This window comes from Sphaeramia orbicularis, chromosome 11 (assembly GCF_902148855.1).
Source record: "Sphaeramia orbicularis chromosome 11, fSphaOr1.1, whole genome shotgun sequence".
Lineage (NCBI taxonomy): Eukaryota > Metazoa > Chordata > Actinopteri > Kurtiformes > Apogonidae > Sphaeramia > Sphaeramia orbicularis.
Window position 1 is genome coordinate 52885162 of NC_043967.1, and position 21184 is coordinate 52906345.

General features: G+C 37.8%; 2 protein-coding genes and 1 long non-coding RNA gene across 7 annotated transcripts; all 3 read left to right on the plus strand.

The window, feature by feature from the left end:
* The first annotated feature begins 2879 nt into the window (after positions 1 to 2879).
* Positions 2880 to 10109, plus strand: LOC115428069 (zinc finger protein 502-like). Its single transcript, XM_030146883.1, has 3 exons — positions 2880 to 3364; positions 4283 to 4720; positions 7826 to 10109. Exons 1-3 carry the CDS (start codon positions 3169 to 3171, stop codon positions 9325 to 9327), a joined length of 2136 nt encoding a protein of 711 aa, XP_030002743.1. The 5' UTR covers positions 2880 to 3168; the 3' UTR covers positions 9328 to 10109.
* Positions 10110 to 11182: 1073 nt separating this feature from the next.
* LOC115428081 (zinc finger protein 37-like) lies at positions 11183 to 21096 on the plus strand. 5 transcript variants are annotated; one of them, XM_030146907.1, is made up of 5 exons: positions 11183 to 11700; positions 13956 to 14135; positions 14275 to 14461; positions 16596 to 16703; positions 18835 to 21096. In XM_030146907.1, the coding sequence occupies exons 2-5, from the start codon at positions 13971 to 13973 to the stop codon at positions 20028 to 20030; spliced, it is 1656 nt and encodes a 551-aa protein (XP_030002767.1). In that variant the 5' UTR covers positions 11183 to 11700; positions 13956 to 13970; the 3' UTR covers positions 20031 to 21096. The 5 variants fall into 5 exon arrangements, with proteins under 5 accessions (XP_030002767.1, XP_030002769.1, XP_030002770.1 ...); XM_030146908.1 differs by lacking the exon at positions 11183 to 11700 and adding an exon at positions 12188 to 12387; XM_030146909.1 differs by lacking the exons at positions 13956 to 14135; positions 14275 to 14461 and having other exon boundaries at positions 11190 to 11700.
* On the plus strand, positions 15579 to 16555 carry LOC115428128 (uncharacterized). Its single transcript, XR_003936583.1, has 2 exons — positions 15579 to 16159; positions 16428 to 16555. It is a non-coding gene; the product is annotated as an uncharacterized LOC115428128 (long non-coding RNA).
* Positions 21097 to 21184: the final 88 nt, after the last annotated feature.

Sequence of the window (21184 nt, forward strand, 5' to 3'; positions counted from 1 at the left end):
GATGAGTTGGTATCCTGAGTAATGTTTGTCTTTTGTGAAAATGTTGATCCACATTCAGAAGAACCAACCAGTCTCTCTCCTGTCTGAGAGTCCACTGGTCTTTCCAGAGAACGCTTTCTAATATAGATTTGTCTACTCTTGGATGTAGACTGTCTACTTTCAGCAGCTCTACTTTCTAAATTCTTCATGTAGTTTGGGTTAATGTTTGTTTCTGATCCTCCACAGTAGTCTCCATTAGCTTCTGTCTCCATCTGTTCAGTTAACCTGTCCGCTAAAAGTTTTGTCTTTTTGTCTAAATGTGACTCAGATTTCCTGCATGGTGTCCAGTCTGCATCACTGTCTTCAATGTCCTCAGAGTCCTCAGTCTTTTTATGTAAATGTCTGTGTGGATAGAAGTTGCTGGCTGGTTCTGATCCTTCACAGTTGACTCCATCTTGTTCTTCTCTGTTCTCCTCAGTTTGATGAAACTGTGAGGACTGAGTTTCCTCATCAACATCTTCACTCTTCACAGGGACAGGAAGTGAAGGGAACTTGTTAATATCAGCCTCCTGATTGGTCCACAGCACCTCCTGTTCCTCTTTAATGTGTGGAGGTTCTGGGTCCTCCTGGTCCTGCTCCATAATGGGGATCCACTCCTCCTGCTCTTCTTTCAACACAACCTTCGGTTGGACGTCTTCAGTAAACCCTGAAAAACAGACAAGAAACAGTGAAATCACGCAAATCTAAATAGTAAATCATGTTTTATATTAACCAGTAATGGGAAATAACCCAATTTCTTCAAAATAAGATGACAGTTTTAGTTAAATCACCTGATCTCACATCATTCTTCAAAAAATATTTACCTTCCTGTGGTATTTTGTTGACTTTAAATACTTAAAAAAATCTACGGCCTTGTTCATACTAATATAGATGCAGTATATGTTCAGATATGTGTTTTTAGGCCTTTCATTCACATGTAAATTATGTTTTCGGTCACAGAAATCCTGTCCAAAGTTAGAAAATCTCTAAAAACTCGGCTTGTGAATATTGATGTAGATGGGAAATGCAAAGTTTTGGACATGATGGCATTACACCTCAGTTTGTAGAATAGAATAGAATAGAAACAAGTACAACAAAGGACCCAAGAGCAGAATCAGTAGCTCAGTATGAACAGTCTTTATTATCCAGCAAACAAGCAACAGACAAGGGGCAGGCAGCAGGAGAGTCAAGAACAGGCGATAGGTCGGTAACTGGGACAGCCAGACGAAGCCAAAGGGATGAAGACAGGAGACGTGGTCAGGGACGGAAGGCAGGTCGATCAACTGGGGAACAGGCAGAGAGACGTGGTCAGATGAAGGCATGTGGGTTACCGGGGAGCAGACAGGCAGACATGGCCAGACAGACAGGCAGATGGATATCCAGGCAGCAGACGGGGCAGGTCAGAGACGGTCAGGATCAGGATCGAGGTTCAGGCAGGAAAAAACACTAGACAGTCACACACAAGGTAGAGAACAACCTGGCAAAGAACAGAGAGCAGAGGGATGAATATATATACACCCCTGCCTGATGAGCCACAGCTGTGCTCACCGGTGCACAGAGTTAACTGATGAGGAGGTGTGGCTGAGTGAGAGAGAGAGAGAGAAAGAGAGAGAGAGAGAGAGAGAGAGAGAGAGAGAGAGAGAGAAAGAGCAGCAAAACAGTCAGAGATGTGACAAGAATAGCATTTATTGTCATTAGACAGCACAGTACAGTCAAACAAAAAACGTTCGATGTAAGTCAGGCATCAGGCTGCTGCAAACCTAGTGCACCGCCACAACCTCCTTCTTCGAAAGAATTTACAGTGAAGATAATGCAAGCACATACACAAGACATCAGACATTATAAACAGTACACTTGGTCATGTGATGGAACTTTTTCAATGGATTTGGTTGTAGGAGGGGGACAGGGAGAGGGGTAAATCAGACAAGACGCAGGGGCAAAAGCAGGAGAAAAAAAAGAGGAAGGCAAGGACAGCTCAGAAACACATCTGCTCTCGACAGAGGACAGGAGGAAGAATGTGTATTTTTAACTTTGCTTTTTGCAATAAGGTTTAGACTGAAACAGTAATAACAGCAGACATATGAGGTAGTAAAAATGGAATAGTTCGGATGATATGAACTTCATAAACTTATAGTGGCTCACGTTCATGGATCTGTTTAAGTAACACACAAACACACACACACACACACACACACACACACACACACACACACACAAACAACCCAGTGGTACCAGCGCTGCATCTTCCCAGTTCAGATTTGCTTTCTCTGCTCCTGTCAACAGCTGGGAAACCCAAACACTGTTTGTTTGTTTGAGTGTTTCACTGTTTTCCTCTGTGTACTGATATCAGTTTAAAACCAAAACTGTGTGGAGAGAATCACTTTGACAGGGAGAACATAAAAGTTTGACTATGTTCAGCCTGTTGGACCATCATAGAAGAACCTACTTATAACCCAGCAGATGGAAAAAAAGAGTAAAATAATAATAATAATAATAATAATAATAATAATAATAATAATAATAATAATAATAATGATAATAATAATAATAATAATAATAATAATAATAATAATAATAAAAAGCAATATATTTAAAGCAGTTGTTCAGTCAGTGTTATGTGACAGCGGAAGGAAAAATACAGCATGTGGGAGTTCAGTGCAAGTATCCATAATAGTCTATATAATAGAGTCTATAGCACTATAATTATCAAAATGCTCATGGGGCTCATAACATAAACAAATGGCTTCTTATTTATCATTCACTATGACACAGACAGACACTTATCAGCTTCCCCCAAATAGTTTTTCCATCTTTTATTTTGTAGGAGCTGTCATGACGTCAAATACAGTCTGACACCGGAAGTGCTCTCTAGTGTTGTATTTTACTTTGCAATATTAATAAATCAAAGTCCTTTGTCTCTCTCCTATATAAAGGGTCTGTGATTCAACCGGCAGAACCAGCAGAACCTTTGTATCCGGATGAAACTGACTGATTGGACTTTGTTCTGTTCACATTCTGTGTCTGTTTTTATCTCTTATTAGCTCAGTGATGCTAATGTTAGCTTTGGTCACTAGCTGATCATATACCTGTCAGTGTGCAATGGAGACGAGCTGTGTTTCTGACGGACTTTGTGTGAAGAAATAGTGAAATATGTCCCAGAACGTCCAGATTCTGAGGTCATTGGTGGAGCAGAGACTAACTGCAGCTGCTGAAGAGATATTTGGGCTGTTTGAAAGAACCATAGCAGAGTACGAGGAGGAACTTTGTCGAACTAAAGAAGAAAACCTGAGACAAAGACAAATACTGGACTGTGTTTGGACCCAGAAAGACCTGATACACAAAACAGGTCTGGACACATTTATCTGTTATTTATACAAAACCCTAGTAATCTGGTCTGACAGGATTTTATTTACATGCAAATGATATCCAGATGTTGCAGCCGCAGATTCGTCACATAAAAAAAAAAAAAACAACCCAAAAAACTCAGTGCTTAGATAGATAGATAGATAGATAGATAGATAGATAGATAGATAGATAGATAGATAGATAGATAGATAGATAGATAGATAGATAGATAAGCCACCCAATAGAATATGTTGGCTACAAAATGTAAATGTAATTAATGTACGCAGATGTCATAACAGATACACAGGTACAGTTGACAAAATTTATTCAGATCACAAATAAGGTGGACACTCAGCGCTGAGGACTCAAAAAATGAGCCCCGAACATGACATGAAATGTACATTTATTGACCCAATGGACAGGCTTGTCCGTACAAATGGGTTGGTCTTTAACTTAGGGTTGTCTAAAAAGATCAAACAGATGTGGGGCCTTAACTCTGAGTAAACTTATGCCAACAGTAAGTTTACCCTTATCACCTATATTTGACAACACTTTGTGTGTGAATGTGTGTGTTCAGACGTGTATCTAGAAAAAAAACAGAACCTACTTAACTCTTGTGCAGACAGATGTTTCCTATCTTAACAAGCTTAACCTAGTGATAACAGACTTAAACTACAACAGAGTACGACATAAATCCTGGTCACAAAGAACTCACTATTAACATTATTAAAGTAAAACAGATTAAACAAAAGAATCCTTTATTAAAACAATAACTACTTAATACTAAAACAATTCATCCTAAAACTTCAATATCTAAAGTAAAATATATTTCAATATAGTGATATCTTTGGTTGTGGTTAAAAGACAAAACAATATTTCCACTGTTTTCACCGGTTTATATAATGTCTCTGTATTTCAGAGTGTGCTGCAGACGTCCGTCAGCTGTTGTTGGTTAAAGAAGAGGTTCCCTCCCAGCAGCAGGAGCAGAACCCCAGTCTGGAAGAGGACCAGGAGAACCCAGAAGACCCAGAACTCCCCGACATTAAAGAGGAACAGGAGGAACTGTGGAGCAATCAGGAGGCTGATATAACTAAGTTCCCATCAACTCCTGTTGCTGTAAAGAGTGAAGATGATGAGGAAGCTCAGTCTTCACAGGAGGAAGAGAAGCTTCGAGTTCAGAGGCTGAAAGTGTTGATACAACAACGACTAAACCTGGATTCTGAAATGATACTGGGGCTGTTCGAGAGAGCGCTAGCTGAGTACAAGGAGGAACTATTTCGGTCAAAAGAGGAAAACAAGCAACAGCGAAAACTCCTGGATACCGTTCTGAATCCACAGGTCCTGTTAAACAGAACAGGTTGGCTCATTTTACCTCTATAGTCACTGTTAGTTTGTAGGTTTAAAGTTTGATTCTCTTCTGCAGGATCACAGTAGGTTGATGATCTGGCTTTTCTGATTTGGTTTTTCTTTCAGGTGAGCTCAAGGCCTTAATTATCCTTAAAATTGATAGTGAATCCTTAAAACTGACACTCAAAAGCCTTAAAAATCCCACAGACAAAATCAAATATATTATCATTTATATTATAAAAGGGAAGTGGACTCTGTTTGTGTGTCTTGGGCACCATACAAAATCCATACAGAGCTGACTGCTGCAGTTCGGCATAATTATGTATTTTTGGCCAAGGAAGAGACTAGCAAAAACGGCAAGTTGATAGGACCAATATTTTGGGGGATATTTGTAATTCTGGAATACAATTGCCTTACAATCACATTGCTATGCCCAGAATTATAGAATATTCATTGAAGTGAGTTACCTAGCAACAGATAAACAATAGGGCCACATTTCCATTGTGTCAAATTTCATGTGCAGAAACAGACATGCCAGCTGAGAGGTTATTCAACTGAAAATGCTGGTGGAATTTACCAAGAAAGTAAAGGAATGAACTGGATCAGAGGATCTAGAACCCGTAGTTCCCTGCGGGTCAACGCGCTAGTATTTTCTTTGTAAATCTTTGTACAGAATTACTCAAATATTTAATAGTGTTGATCATTTTAATCTAACGGAGATGTAAATAAGTGGAGCCTCCCACAACCATTCATGGGTGGAGGGGTTCAGGTCTGAGCTTTAACAGCGTGAATGTCAGTAACACAAACATTGTTCATGGACAAGTGGAAATGGAACATTAGCTGGATTGAAACATGATGAAGACTGGTTCAACACAATAACTATGTGGCCTCTTGGACTGTTATTTATGTTTGTTTGTTTGTTTATTTATTTCAAATTTGCATAAAAACCAAACAACAAAAGGTTTATATAAAAGAAAGTCCAACATTCGAAAAGGAGCAGGATGAAGTTTAATTTATAAGCTCCCGCCCCCTTACCCCATCCTTTAACCTACCCTAAATTCCTACACAAAACACAAAATTGCTGTACATATCAGGGATAGATATTCCATTTTGCAGCAGCATTTCACATTAAAGTGAACTGTCCTTCTCGTAGCAGTAATAGTGCACATATCAAAAACAAAAATGAACTCTGTCCTTTTCATGACAAGAATACACATCAAAAACAAAAGTAAACTATCTGTTCCATAACAATAATGTACATAGATGTAGTAGTAGTAGTTTTATTTTGAGCACATAGAATCGTCAGATAACAAAGAACCACACAACATGGTCTAACAAAATTTTTCTGTGCTTGAAAAGGAGTGGGAAGAAGTATAACTTATTTACTCCCACTCCTTTTTACAAACTAATAATCAAACTAAATCTGCTTCCTTTGCTTTGCTGACACACATTTTCTTCTGTATATTTTTACAATAAGACGAAACATCCATACAAACCATTCACATACACTGTTTTGATCACCTCACACACAATCAGATTTGTGTAATCAACCGTTCATATGTGAATGGAAGGTCTGAAATTTGACCAAAGACACTTTGAAAAATTTCCTAGAAAGTCCTGAATGCAAACCTGCTTGTACCCTGCTACAAGGAAGTGCATTATAAAGATTTCAACTGTACAACTACTCCTTCTGATGCTGTTTTTTGTTAATGTATTGTAACAGTTTTCTTAACAGTTCTTTTTGTTTAGCTTAGGGTTACGGTCAGAATTTACTGCTTTATTTTGACCAAGACCCATTAAACATCAATAAACCAGTACAACATGAGCTACAGAGCTAAGGTCTGTGGTAGTTTCTACTGTGACCTGGGTCTGAAGCTCCAGCTAGGAAAGAGAAGGTTCAGTTTTCAATTATATTCACTCCACAGTTTACTCCACGCTGGATAGGGCTGCACGATTAATCGATTTTAAATCGAAATCGGATTTTTAAATTAGGACGATTTTTAAAAAAGGGAAATCGTAAAATCGATTTCATCTTTCTTTTGCCTCCGGGCCGCGCGCCTCCGCGCGCCCGCGGGCTGACATAGGCTCTTCCTGTGACAGCGGTCTGTCACAGAAGTCCGTGTAATGACCACAGACGTTAAATCTGTTCATGAACCCGCAGTACTTATAGCAATATAAGCCGTGGCTTCACGCAGGGATCTCGCAATTGAAATATAGCGAGATGGGGATCACTCATCTTCCGTTGTCACGGATCCGTACCGTACTGTCTTCTTCCGAACCGGGTCTGGGTCTCGGGGTCATCAGCCTCAGCAGAGGAGCCCACACAGCCCTGTGCCCACACACATCCACCAGCTCCACAGATAGAATCCCTCCAGTGTGTCCTGGGTCGGTCTGTTCCACGCACGGATCCCTCAGTTTAAATAGAACCGCATGAGGATCACTCATATTAACCTGGTCCACGCACACACGACTGATGCCTGTCACTGACTGACACTGGTATCACTGCTGTGGGCCCAGGTACCCCAAAAAGGGGAAAAAAAAAACAACTTTAAAAAAAAAAAAAAAAAATTAATTTAGTCATCTTACTTGCCAAATTTTTCATTCACAAATGTAAGTTCTTTAACACAAAACCAAATATCATTTATATTAGTAAGATGTTGAACTTTATTTAAAGCTGTTGGATAAATGTGGAAACAAAAAGGCTATAAAAAACATAAGTATTTGCTCTGATTTGGACATTTTATTATAGTGTATTCCCCCTGACAAAGTTATGTTATTTTCTTGTTGTATACATTGTTTGTATACTCTACTTCATTTTAAAGATTTAATGAAGAGAAAAAACAAAACAAAACTGTGGGTTCATCACATGATCCCATCACAGCTTTGAGGTCAGAGCAGTGGCTTGCATTGTGGACTGCTCACGAAAACGACATGCTGACTTCTGTTGTCTTTTCTAGTTATACCCAAAATCGAAATAGAAATCGAAAATCGGGTTTTTAGAGGAAAAAATCGGGATTTTTTTTTTTTGCCAAAATCGTGCAGCCCTAACGCTGGAATCATGTCACAGAACTCACTGCTCTCTCTCATGACAAAACTCTGCTTCCACTGCTTTCAGGTTGTCCTCCAGACGTCCATCACCTGTCAGTGGTTAAAGTAGAAATTCCCCTTGAGCAACAGGAGTGGAGCTCCAATGTGGATCAGGACCAGGAGGATCTAGAACCACCCCACATTAAAGAGGAACAAGAGGAAGTGTGGACCAATCAGGAGGCTGATGTCACCAAGTTCACATCCACTCCTGTCCTTGTGAAGAGTGAAGATGATGATGATGAGGAAGATCTGTCCTCACAGCTTCATCAAAGACAAACTGAGGAGAAAAGAGAGGAAGCAGATGAAGTGGACTGTGAAGGATCAGAACCAGCAAGAAGCTTTCATCCAATTAGATATTTACAAAGTTCTACTGATGAGCAGATTGAAGACTCTGAGGAAACTGAGGACAGTGATGAAGAATGGACACCGAACACGGAACCTCAGATGCAATTTAACAAAAAACCAAAGCTTATAGCCAACAGGTCAACTGAACAGATGGAAACAGAATTTGAGGAAGAGGACTGTGGAGGATCAGAACCAGACATTAACCTCATTCACATGATAGACTTAAAATATAGAAACGTCCAAAGCAGTAAGTCCAAGTCCAACTGTAAACGAACTTTCAACAACAAGAGTTATCTGGAGAGACATATAGACACGGACAATGGAGAGAGACTGGTTGGTTCTTCTGAACATGGAACAACATTTTCTAAGAAGACAAACATGACGCAAGATGTCAAAACAACCGCAGAGTTGACAATGAATAATGACTTTACTGAAAGTGACATGGGGAGTAAAGCGAAACAATACAGCTGTTCTGAATGTGGTAAAACATTTGGATGGAGGTGTCATTTTGTGCAACATATGAGAGTCCACACAGGAGAGAAACCATTTGATTGTCCAGAATGTGATAAGAAATTTACCCAGAAGTCCACTTTATATAGACACATGAGAATCCACACAGGAGAGAAACCTTTCAGTTGTCCAGTTTGCCAGAGGTGTTTTAGACATAAACAGGTACGACACGCGCATATGTTAACCCACTCTGAAGAGAAGCCATTTCATTGTTCCGTATGTGGTAAAGATTTTTTCATGAAGGCACGTTTTAGTAGACACATGAAAATCCACTCAGGAGAAAAACCTTTCAGCTGTTTAGTTTGTCAGAAAAGTTTCATACATAAAAATGATCTACAGAAACATATGGTAATTCATTCAGGAGAGAAAGCCTTCGAATGTTCAGAATGTGGTAAAAAATTTACGATGAAGTCAAACCTACTTATACACATGAGAATCCACACGGGAGAAAAACCATTCAGCTGTTCAGTTTGTCAGAAAAGTTTTAGACATGAACAGACTCGACAGGCCCATATGTTGACTCATTCAGAGGAGAAACCATTTCATTGTTCTGCATGTGACAGAAAATTTAGTGTTAAGGCACGATATATTAGACACATAAAAATCCACCCAGGAGAAAGAATGGCTGGTTCCTCAGAATGTGCAACATTTTCTCACAGGACAGATGAAACGTAAAACAAAACGACTATTGTAAAATATTTGCATGAAGTCAAAATGGATTGAACATATGAGAATCCATTTAGAGTGAAACCTGTTGGCTGTTCAGTCAGACGCATTTCAGCTCTAAACATTATGATCGGATACATATGATGGAGGAAATGTGTTTATAAAGCCTATAATTACATCCAGTTATCCTGGAATTCAGATCCAGAGGGTGCTGATATGAACAGAGGCTGAGCTGATGAGTCTGTCTAATCTCTGACAGATAACGACTTCCGCAGATCATGAATTTGGAGTTTATTCATACATACAGGACATATGAATGTGGGTCCTTTAGTAACATGAAATTACAGAGAATGTCTGACTGGTATGACAAAGTTGGAAGAATCAAACTCACAACCTCTGGGTCATTAAGTTTGTTATTGCTCAACAGTTAAGTCAACATGTGAAATGACTGTTGAGAATGTAGTTCATCTGATATCTCAACATGAAAAAGGTGGTGAAAACTTTCCTCTATAGTGATTTCCACTGCGAAAAAGACACTGCCTGTTGATGTATTTCCAAATAATTTATCTGAAATTAATCAAATGATCTCAGCTTTTGGGGGTAAATTAAAGCCAAAGATTAGATTTCAGACAATGTCACTGTCTAAGGATAAAGTTCGCTCAGCTTTACTCTGTTTTGAAGACTCACAGAGCAGCACAGTTGTGTTTTCTGGTTTGCTGTTCATAATCCTGAATGTGATGCTAAATGTATGGAGGTAAAAGTCAAATAAATCTACATTCACCGGTCACTTCCTCAGGTTGTCCTTACTACCACCAGGTTTGACCCTTGGCTTTATTCCTTACTTCTATACAAGATGCTGCAAACATTTGTCAGAGGTTTTGGTCCATATTGACATGATAGCGACGACACACACACTGTTGCACTGTTCACACTGAAAAATATCCACAGATAAAGGGCTTCCTCCCACCATCCACAGACATGCACTAATAGGTTAATCCAATATGCCCATAGGTGTGAATGTGAGAGTGATTGGTTGTCCATCTCTATATGTCCAGGTCGTTATTGAAAATGAGAATCAGTTCTCAACTAATTTACAAAATAAAGGTTAAACAAAATCCGACTTAGGCACAATGTTATTAATGTCAGAAATGTATCACCAGGTCTGAAAAGCAGCTTTGCTTACATCATGCTCATGGGTTGTGGATCAGAAAGATTCTTACTTAAAGAGTTGTAGACATGAAGAACAGACAGAACTTTTAATTTAATTTAATTTAATCTAATTTTGTTCTCCCTCTCTGTAGCATTTCAACCATTCATAACATTAATGAGACTGTCTCTTGTTTTCAAAGAAAATACATATATAAAGATAGATAGATAGATAGATAGATAGATAGATAGATAGATAGATAGATAGATAGATAGATAGATAGATAGATAGCTAGATAGATAGATAGATAGATAGATAGATAGATAGATAGATAGATAGATAGATAGATAGATAGATTCTATTGTTATTGATCTGGATATTCTAGAACAGTGACAAAAATAAAACTGAGAAACAGAACAATATGTGAAGTAACAGCTTAAGACAAAGAATAGATTCTACAAAAATCAGTCAAGTTAAGACAATAGTTCAGTCAAAGAATGACATGACAGTATAAAAAAATACATGTGGAAGTTCACTCTAACCATCTACAATAGTAACATGGAAATTATTAAAAATACTGGCGCTGTTTATGACATAAATATGTTTGCATTTATTTACATTGCACTATGATAGAAAATTTCAAATCAGTGCTACATTTTTAAAGAATTCATAGTTTTCTGGTCCTCCTGATCCTTTACAGTCTTTTATTTTGTAGGCTCTATCATGACGTCACGAATATATTCTGACCCCGGAAGTGCTAAAGATTCTCTAACTTCACACTGTTTGTTTATAATGGAAGTCCTCCGTTTTCTCCTGTGTAGTGTTTGTTTTAGTTGATCCGAACCAGCGGAACCGCTGTATCCGGATGAAACCGACTGACTGGACTTTGTTCTGTTCACATTCTGTGTCTGTTTTACTCCTGATTTATCTCTGATTAGCTCAGTGATGCTAAAGTTAGCGTAGCTCGCTAGCTAATGACCTATCTGTGATGGAGACAAATTGCGTTTCTGACAAAGTTTGTGTGGAGAAAAAGTGTCCAATGCCCAGAAGAGTCCAGATTCTGAGGTCACTGGTGGAGCAGAGACTAAGTGCAGCTGCTGAAGAGATATTTGGGCTGTTTGAAAGAACCATAGCAGAGTACGAGGAGGAACTTTGTCGAACTAAAGAAGAAAACCAGAGACAAAGTCAAATACTGGACACAGTTTGGAACCAGAAAGACCTGATGCACAAAGCAGGTTTGAACATTTATTTTTTTAAAAACACCTATAAAATTACGCTGAACCTTCTTCCTGCTCCCAGTCTTTTATAAATGACACAGGCCGTTCCTCAGTGTCAGGTTGGCAGAGTTTGGTCTTGGTCAGAACAGACTAGTTTAGAACAGCTGTGTGCTGCTGAACTTTCCTTCCGGTCTCTGCTGTGTTTTCACCACCGGCTCCGTAACGTATTTCCCTCAAATCACCACAATGTCACTCGTCTTGATTCCAGTAGCTTTGTACTGCTATTTACATGTCATTTGTGTTTTTTTAAAAATACATTTAGTACATTTTTCAAAACTAATAAATTTCGTTGAATTCCATATTATGATAATATAGATGTATTTCTCGCTATTTTGCCTCTCGCTCGTGTTCCTATTATATCACATCATCTGGTGACGGTCTTCTACTCAATTAAACATTTCTGAATTAAGTTATCACAGAAACCATTCGACAGTAGGGATAGTCCTTTAAACAGACAAAAACAACATCCAGGACTTTTTCTCACCGAAATATGTTCGGAGGTCAGAAACTGTTGTGATTGGTCCAATTAAGCAACCAATCAAAACAGAGGAGAGGCGGGCGAAGTCCGAGCTAAGTGGCTAAAAGTTCTTGCTAGGAACATGATCAGTGTAGTGACCCTGTGTTCCTCATCACGGGAAGGGGAAGGTCAGTTTATTTTCCAGTGAAATAACAGCGTGGAATAAAATAGTGTGGAAGAACTCAGTTAACAGGAAAAGCCACAGAGCATTTTCGTGTGTGTATACATTTTCTTAACTCAGTAGCATGCCTACTAATGCTGATCCAGTTAGTTTAAGCACAGCTCTGTATGATCATTATCATTAGTTAGCTTGCACCAGAGAGAGAGAGAGAGAGAGAGAGAGAGAGAGAGAGAGAGAGAGAGAGAGAGAGAGAGAGAGAGAGAGTTATGACATGCTTTGATGTCACTGCTCCAGTGATCACATGGTTCATGTAAGCCTGGATAGTTCCAAACAGAGCCATTTAAAGAGAGTGAAGACACGCTTTGTTGTTGCTGCTCCAGTGATCACATGGTTCATGTAAGCCTGGATAGTTCCAAACAAACAGAGCGTTATCACATTTTTCTATGGGACAGACAGCAGTGAGTGCGTTATTGCAGGTAAATCTCAAAATAAACCACACACAACCGTTGTTACACGACGGTATGTATTGTTGTGTCAGTTATGCTTTTGAGTTGTGTGGTTGACCACTGAACAGACTGCATTTGTTAGTTTGAAAAATCTTAAATTTTGGAGGGAAAGGTTTGTGTTATCTTGGGTAGACTACTTACGTGTGCCGTGCTAACTTTACAAGTTCATTCATTCTGTAATTGTACTGTACTTATAAGGAGATGGACAATTTACCATTTTTAAGTTTTACTCCTATAGGACTGTGATCCAAGCAGAAAACAGTGGTTAGCTGTGAACACTGTGCACCTGCCAAGCTCTGCTCTGATAATATACACACAATGGCATTAACCAGCACATAGTATAGCAGCAAACTTAGCAAGATAGCATTAGCATGGATGCTAAACTCATTAAAAACTCAACATTAGCAAACTCAAAACTCAACAGAATTTTTATAGGATCACTCAGATATTACAAACACCAAGTGACAGAAGTTTCACCTCTTAACTCATGAATAATAACTGTAATGAACTTTTATGGGCAAAGCTCAGCTCTACAGCAACTCACCTCTGGGTATATTAGAAAAGGCTTAGACACTAATTAGCACATGACTTCAGCTTAGAAACTTAACCGAACACCACCAGGTTCAGCAAAACAACTACAATAAAACCCACTGAGAACCAAATTTGTACTAACTTTTACCTTGCCTTAGAAACTCCATAAATTGTAGTTATTGTGGTTAAATCTCGTCTGCTGGCCAAGTCAAGCTAGCTAACTATAGGGCTACAGCTGAAAATCCAACATAACAGTTGTTTAAGATACAAATTTATACAAACGCTAACACATACTAAAGAAAACAGGTTGTTTGGGAATGGCTGTGATAAGTGCCAGAATAAGAAGGGAAAGATGACTGAACATACTGCACCAAAGGTCAGAACCAGAACAAATGTTAGAGAACAAGTAGAGCTCGACCAATATGGGATTTTTGGGGCCCATGCTGATACCGATATTGGGGGCTAAAAAGAAGCCTGCTCTTTGATCTTTAATAATGTCTGAGTTCTGACAGCTATGGTTACATCTAACATTTTGTAGATCAGTGGTCCTACCATGGTTGGCTGTGCAGCTTTTGGATGCAGCAATCGCTCTGAGAAAGGGGTCCGGATGTATGGCTTTCCCAGGGACATGGCCCGCAGTAAAAGATGGATGGCGTTGGTCAGGAGGCAAGACTTACTGCTTAAAGGTGACACTAACAACTACAGAAAAATTTGCGAAGTAAGTAATGGCCACAAAGGTTTTATGACAATTACTTGCTAATATTTAAAATGTAGAGAATAACATTACAATGATAGTTCAACCAACCAAGTAAAGTATGTAGGAGAAACTGAACTTATGACATATGACCTCCTGGCAGGTCCACTTTGAGGACGACCAGTTCATGGTCACAAAAAGAGGCGCACTGAAGTTGAGACCAGATGCTGTCCCAACCGTCTTCATTAATTGCCCCAAGCCCGGGAGGAGGATCAGACCTTTAAGGATGATGGTTCATAATGTAGTTCAAACACCTGTTGACCACCTTCACTACACAAAACGAAACCGCGGTATGATACAAGTGAACACAGTCTTTCACAGCTTTTCCCGTTTCATGTAATTCAATATCAGACTGCAGGCAATTTCACTTCCTGATTGGAATGTAGAGTAGGTGGCATAAATATATATGTATCTAACAGCAAAAATACCTTGGTATTATTACAGATATTGAGGGAGAAACTGAGGTGCAGTTAGAGGCGAGTGAAAGGGATGTACCAGGAGACAGTCTTCTTAGGAGTCTGGTTATGTTCACATACATAAGCTATTATGTAAAATTGATGACAAGATAAACAATTCCTATGAGTAGCCTAAGCAAAGCAAACATTGGGCTACTTGCTATTGAAAATGATACCTCACTTGTTTGGGAGTAGCTTGACATGCCCTAACCATGAGCTCACTGCTTCTTGACATAGTGGTAGCCATCTAGCTTCATAACTACTACTAACAGATTAAAATGACTGGCAAAGTGGACCCGTATTTCTACCCGCAGTAAATGACACTAATTAGCACATGACCTCAGCTGACAAACTTAACCAAACACCACAGGTTCAGCAAAACAACTAAAACAAAACCAGCTGATAACCAAATTTGTACTAACGATACCTTACTTTAGAAACTCCATAATTTGTAGCTATAGTGGTTAAATCTCAACAGCTGGTGAAGTCAAACTAGCTAACTATAGGGCTACAACTGAAAATCAAACATAACAGTTGTATAATTTGTAAATTTATACAAACACTAACACATGCCAAAGAAAACAGAATTTACAACATAAAGTCCACTAATACAGGAAATACACTTGATAATTTGAAACATGACGATATCTTAATTAACTTACCGCTGGAGTTGCTAGATCAGCAGCAAAAGAAATGAATGTGTTCGGACGCCAACATACTCAATGTTTGGAACTATTGGTGTTTCCATAACCCGGAAGTTGGTCCATATTTAAAAAAAAAAAAAAAAAAAAAAAAAAAAAAAAAAAAAAAATATATATATATATATATATATATATATATATATATATATATATATATATATATATATATATATATATATATATATATATATATATATATATATAGTCCGCCATTTATTTTTTTTTACAATGGGGGTCTATGGAAGTGTCGCAACTCTCTTTTCTCTACTGCTCTGGCTCCAAGGTACTAGAGATTGAGGTATATGTGTGTGAAACGTGTGTCTGTTGATTTCATGGTATAAACTGTGATTTATTTTGAGTTAAGAGGCTACTAGGGCTAACTTTCTCATTTTGATTCAACTGACTATAGCGCCAGGTATTATTATCTTTGACCTGTAAATGGCAGAATGGGAACACAGAAACTTGTTATTTCAGTCATTTTATTCAATATAATGAATAGATTCTGTCTAAAACTGCAGTTGGGTTTACAGTTATTCATTGCTTATGAAAAAAGCAGATACATGTTCACAGAAAGGAGCAGAGGAGATGGCTTCTCAATATACTGCCAGTAAAGAAAAAATGGATCATAGAATTCACAGCTTATGCCACTTGTACCTGAAAATGTTTTATGGAGTGGACTGTACAAAGTTTGCACATTGTCCCACCTGAAAGGTCCTAATTATTATGTGGACTAAAAGTTGATTAAAAACAACTAGTACTGGATTGGATTTATGACTCGATGTCCTTTTTTTACATCAAGTAATTGAAAGTAACTAAGTAACTTTTACTCAAAGTAAAGTAAAGTAAAGTAAATTTTATTTATAGAGCACTTTTCACAGACAGAGTCACAAAGTGCTTTATCAATTCAAATCAGAATCAAATTAAGTTTACAGAGACCCAACAGAATCCTTCAGGGGCAAACACTTGTGATTGGTGACAGTGGCGAGGAAAAACTTCCCTTTAACGGGCAGAAACCTCGAGCAGACCCAGACTCCTGAAGGATGGCTGTCTGCCTTGACCAGTTGGGGTTAAAGAGAGAGAGAGAGAGTAAAGGAGGAAAGTAAATTATAAATTAAGTACTTTTTTACTTTTACTCAAGTAGATTTTTAGATAGGTACTTTTGCTTTTACTTGAGTAGAATTTAAGCAAAGTAAAGATACTTTTACTTAATTCCAATTTTTCAGTACTTTTTCCACCTCTGAAAGTATCTTAATATTTCATATTTAAAGAAAAACCCAGTCTGGACCAGGAGGACTCCGAGCCCCCCACCATCAAAGAAGAACAGGCGGAGCTGTGGACCAATCAGGAGGAAGAAGAGCAGCTGATACCAGCATCGGGTACAGAGTTTTAAATTGAGTTTACACTGTGGTTTTAGTCTCAGTTTAATTTTAGTTTTAAATCTAATCTGATCATAATACATGATTACTTCAAGGCATTTTACAGATGTATTAAAAAACTTAATGACATAACTGTTAGACATACAATTGTACAACTCATATCACAGTAAATATAAAAAGTCACACAAGGCTGGGAATTAAAGGTCCAGATTTAGGATTTAGAGTCAATCAATTAGCAGAAGAACTGCATGAAATGTGCACAATTAAACACTATATATTGTTTTGTGTTAAGTTTTTGTATCTTTTGCTGCTGGTTTAAGTTGTATGTTTGTGGAAATATATACATTTCAGTTACAGTAATCTGTGCATTTTATTGACAACAAATAGACTAACGTTGCACAGTTTTATCTGAAAGCAAACATTTGGTGACAATGTGGAGGTTAAACACCTCAGATGTCACGGTAGTGAGGTGGTTAACTGTCACGTCACAACAAGAAGTTCGATTCCAACACCAGGAACCTATCTGTGCATGTCCAAAGACCTACTACCACTAATGGGTTAAGCTAAATTGCCCATAGGTGTGAATATGAGAGTGTTTGGTTATTCGTCTCTGTAAGTCCAGATCATTATTGAAAATGAGAATCAAGTCTCTACTAACTTACCTGGTTAAATTAAAAATAAATAAAAATTAAAAAAAAAAAAAAGGCTCAGGGTGTCGTCCATCTGGCTCTGGTTTGGGTGAACAGAGAGAGAAAAGAAAAGGACAAAAGATGATGATGCATAGTAATAACTTTGGTTGCTGATAAAAAAGCCTATCCTACATTTAAGGATCACAAACAGATGCCCTGATTTTTAACCATCTCAGGGCATCTGTTAATAATAAACAGCCAATAAGAACGTAACATGAAATGACACACTGATCAACACTCGACAAATGTAATACTTTCTTCACCATTTCAGAATAAAAGCCTCTGCTACTTCAGTGGATAGAAACCATTTAGCCCTTAACAGAGGTTTTGTTGCGTAATTGTTGCATTCTCATTTTTCTACAAATGACAGTTCTGCTGTAAAAGTAACAAACACACCTACAGTGACTGAAATCTTAACACTAAAACTTCAATTGAGCATTAACTGGCAGCACATTACAGGACAGGCACTGGCTTATCCATATTCTTATGTTACATGTCAGTTCAGTTTGTTTCCGTATAACTTCAGTTAAAGATGCATTCACTTCACTGCTCAACACTTGAACACACACATTATTCAAATCTGTTTCCATTCCATTCACATGTACTATGTCTCACCACAGGTGGAGACTGATCTCATGAAATTGTGTTGACTGTCACACCAGTTTTTATGGCATTTGGCATGCTATACGAATGCATTTTCATCTTTTTGTGTGTTATTCAACGCCATTTGATTGTGTGTCAATTTACGCCAAGATCTCTGGTTCACATAACCCTAACCCTCAGTGCGTGGTATTTGACGCGGCATGAACATACATGTGGAAAGCTTATAATGCGTACAGATAACACACCAATTAAAAGTGCCGTGTATATTTATACGAGTCATGATATCATGTTGGCAGTTGGTAGATGTGGTTAACATTAGGATGTGTATTGGCAAGAATTTGGTGATACGATACAAATCACAATACTAGGATCACGATACAATATATCACGATGTATCATGATACTGTTAAAAAGGCAATTTTTCACAAATACTAAACACATTATTTGATCAGAACAGGATCTAATGTTATATCATAAAATGTTCCTGTGTTCAAACTTAAATGATGTTTTACAGACATTACAGTTTCAGATCCTGTTCAAATGTTCATATTCTATTAGTTCACAACTAACATCAGAACAGTATTTTAATTCAATCCCAACATAGGAACTAACATTATTGAATAAAAGAGTGTTGAAGAATAATAAGTAAAATATAAACAAAAAAGAAAAAAACAAAATTGAACCTCCACAAAATCTGCATTTGAATAAATACCTAAAAATATTGATACAGTACTTTTTAATATCAATACAGTATTGTGAAATGAGATATCACGATATATTGGTGAACCGATATTTTCTTACACCCCTAGTTAACATATTCATTATTTTTTGTCCTCCAGACATTCATCAGGTTTTGGTGGTTAAAGAAGAGGTTCCCTTTGATCATCAGGACTGGAGCCCCTGTCTGGACCAGAACCAGGAGGATCCAGAGCCACCTCACATTAAAGAGGAACCAGAGGAACTGTGGACCAAACAGGAGGCTGATATAATCAAGTCCTCACCCACTCCTGTCCCTGTGAAGAGTGAGGATGATGAAGAGGAAGCTCAGTCCTCACAGCTTCATCAAAGACAAACTGAAGTGGACATGGAGGAACCAGATGGAGAGGACTGTGGATCAGAACCATTCAGCAGCTTCCATCCACACGGACTTCTACAAACACAGAGTGATGACGAGGCGACAGTATCTTTAGAAAGTGATGATAGTCTGAACTTTTTACCAACACAGAGCGATGAAGAGACGACTGTATCTTTAGAAAGTGGCGATAGTCTGAACGGTGATTGTTGGAAAGATGTCTGTGAACACCAGTCAGGGACAAAATCCCCTAAGAAGACAAACAGGAAGGAGGTGATCAACACACCTGGGGACAAAATGGAACATAATGACTTCACTGTAACCGATGCAGGATGTGAAATGAAAAATCAGTGCTTGGAGTGTGGGAAAATATTTGGCACAAAGTCACAATTGATGATACACATTAGAATTCACACAGGAGAGAAACCATTTGATTGTTCAGTGTGTGGAAAGAAGTTTACACAAAAATCCAACTTACTTTCTCACATGAAGCTCCACACCGGGGAAAAATCATTTAGTTGTTTCGTCTGCGGTAAAAGATTTGCTCAGAACTCAAATTTAATTAATCATGTGAAAATGCATACAGAACAGAAAGCATTCTGCTGTTCAGAATGTGGTAAAAAATTTGCTTTTAAATCGGGCTTAATTCATCACATGAAATGCCACACAGGGGAAAAACCTTTCAGCTGCTCGGTTTGTCAGAAAAGTTTCATCTATGAACGTGTTCTGCGGTTACACATGGTGAGTCACACGGGAGAGAAGGCCTTCGCTTGTTCAGAATGCGGTAAAAAGTTTGGCCTCAAGTCGAATTTGCTTCGTCACATGAAAGGTCACACGGGACAGAAACCGTACAGTTGTTCAGTTTGTCAGAAACAGTTCAGACAGAAAAGCGATGTTCAGATCCACATGAAGATCCACACGAGAGAGAAGACGACACATTCAGGTGCAGAAGACGACAAGTAGAACTCCAACACGAGAAAAGGATACAGTTAATACGTGCTTCACCGGGTGATGTGCAGTAGGCCAGCTGTTGCCATGGTAACAGCAACACTCACTTGACCTGCAATTGCCGACATCCTAAGATTATGTCTGATACATTCAACTCTGCCTGGAAATCTCTTTAAAAGCTTTTCTTTTCTTTTTTTTTTTAGAAAATCGTTATAATTTATAATTTAATCTATTCTTTTTCCGTTAAAGCTGCTATTATATTATTTCACCTCTATGTGACTGTATCTTTGATGCCTCCATAACTAAAGCCTTTTATTATTATTATTATTATAATTATTGTTTAGGTGAAAGGTGATGAGCTGATTTTATGCTATTACCAAAAAGTAACAGTGTAAAAGAAACACTACAACAATGGGGCAAATGGTGCAAAAAAACCCAGAAATTATGTTAAAAAACAAAAAAAAACAAACAAAAGTGAAGGCCAAGCGACAAACAAAAAAAACAATGCGACAAAAACAGAATAAAATGTAACAAAAACTTTGTCAATTATGCATCATGATAAAAAATTATGCAGAAGATAAAAAGAAGCAAACATTTTACTAAAAGACGAGAAAATGATGTAAAAGACACAACAAAAAACAAAGTAACAGATACAACAGTAGAATGATATAACAAGACAACAGTGTAAAAAAAAACAAGAAAAATAAGTTAAATATGCAACATGATGAAAATTATGTCGAAAATCCAATGAAACAGGAGTTTTACAAAAAGGTGGTGAGACCAAAATGGAGCAAAAAGATTAAAACAATGTAAAAAGACAAAGCTGATGCCAAAATGACAACAAAGAGTAAGACATGAAAAGAAAAGTGTTGTAAAAGATGCAACAAGACCAAAACAACACAAGATGAAAACTTTATAAAATGTGACTTTTTTTTTAAGGGTTTTATTGTTGTAATATTTTCTTTGTCAAACAGTTTGTAACTTTGTTTAAACCAGCGCTCTATAAACAGAGACTATTAATGTTAATACTTTGTATATGCTTCCTCTTCTGTTTCTGAGAAATAAAGGTGCTTGGATTGAATTCTTAGTTTTATTTTCTCTTATTTAATCCTAGAACATTTTGTTTTTGAGCGTTGCTGTCTTTTGGAAGGTTTTTCTTTCCACATCAC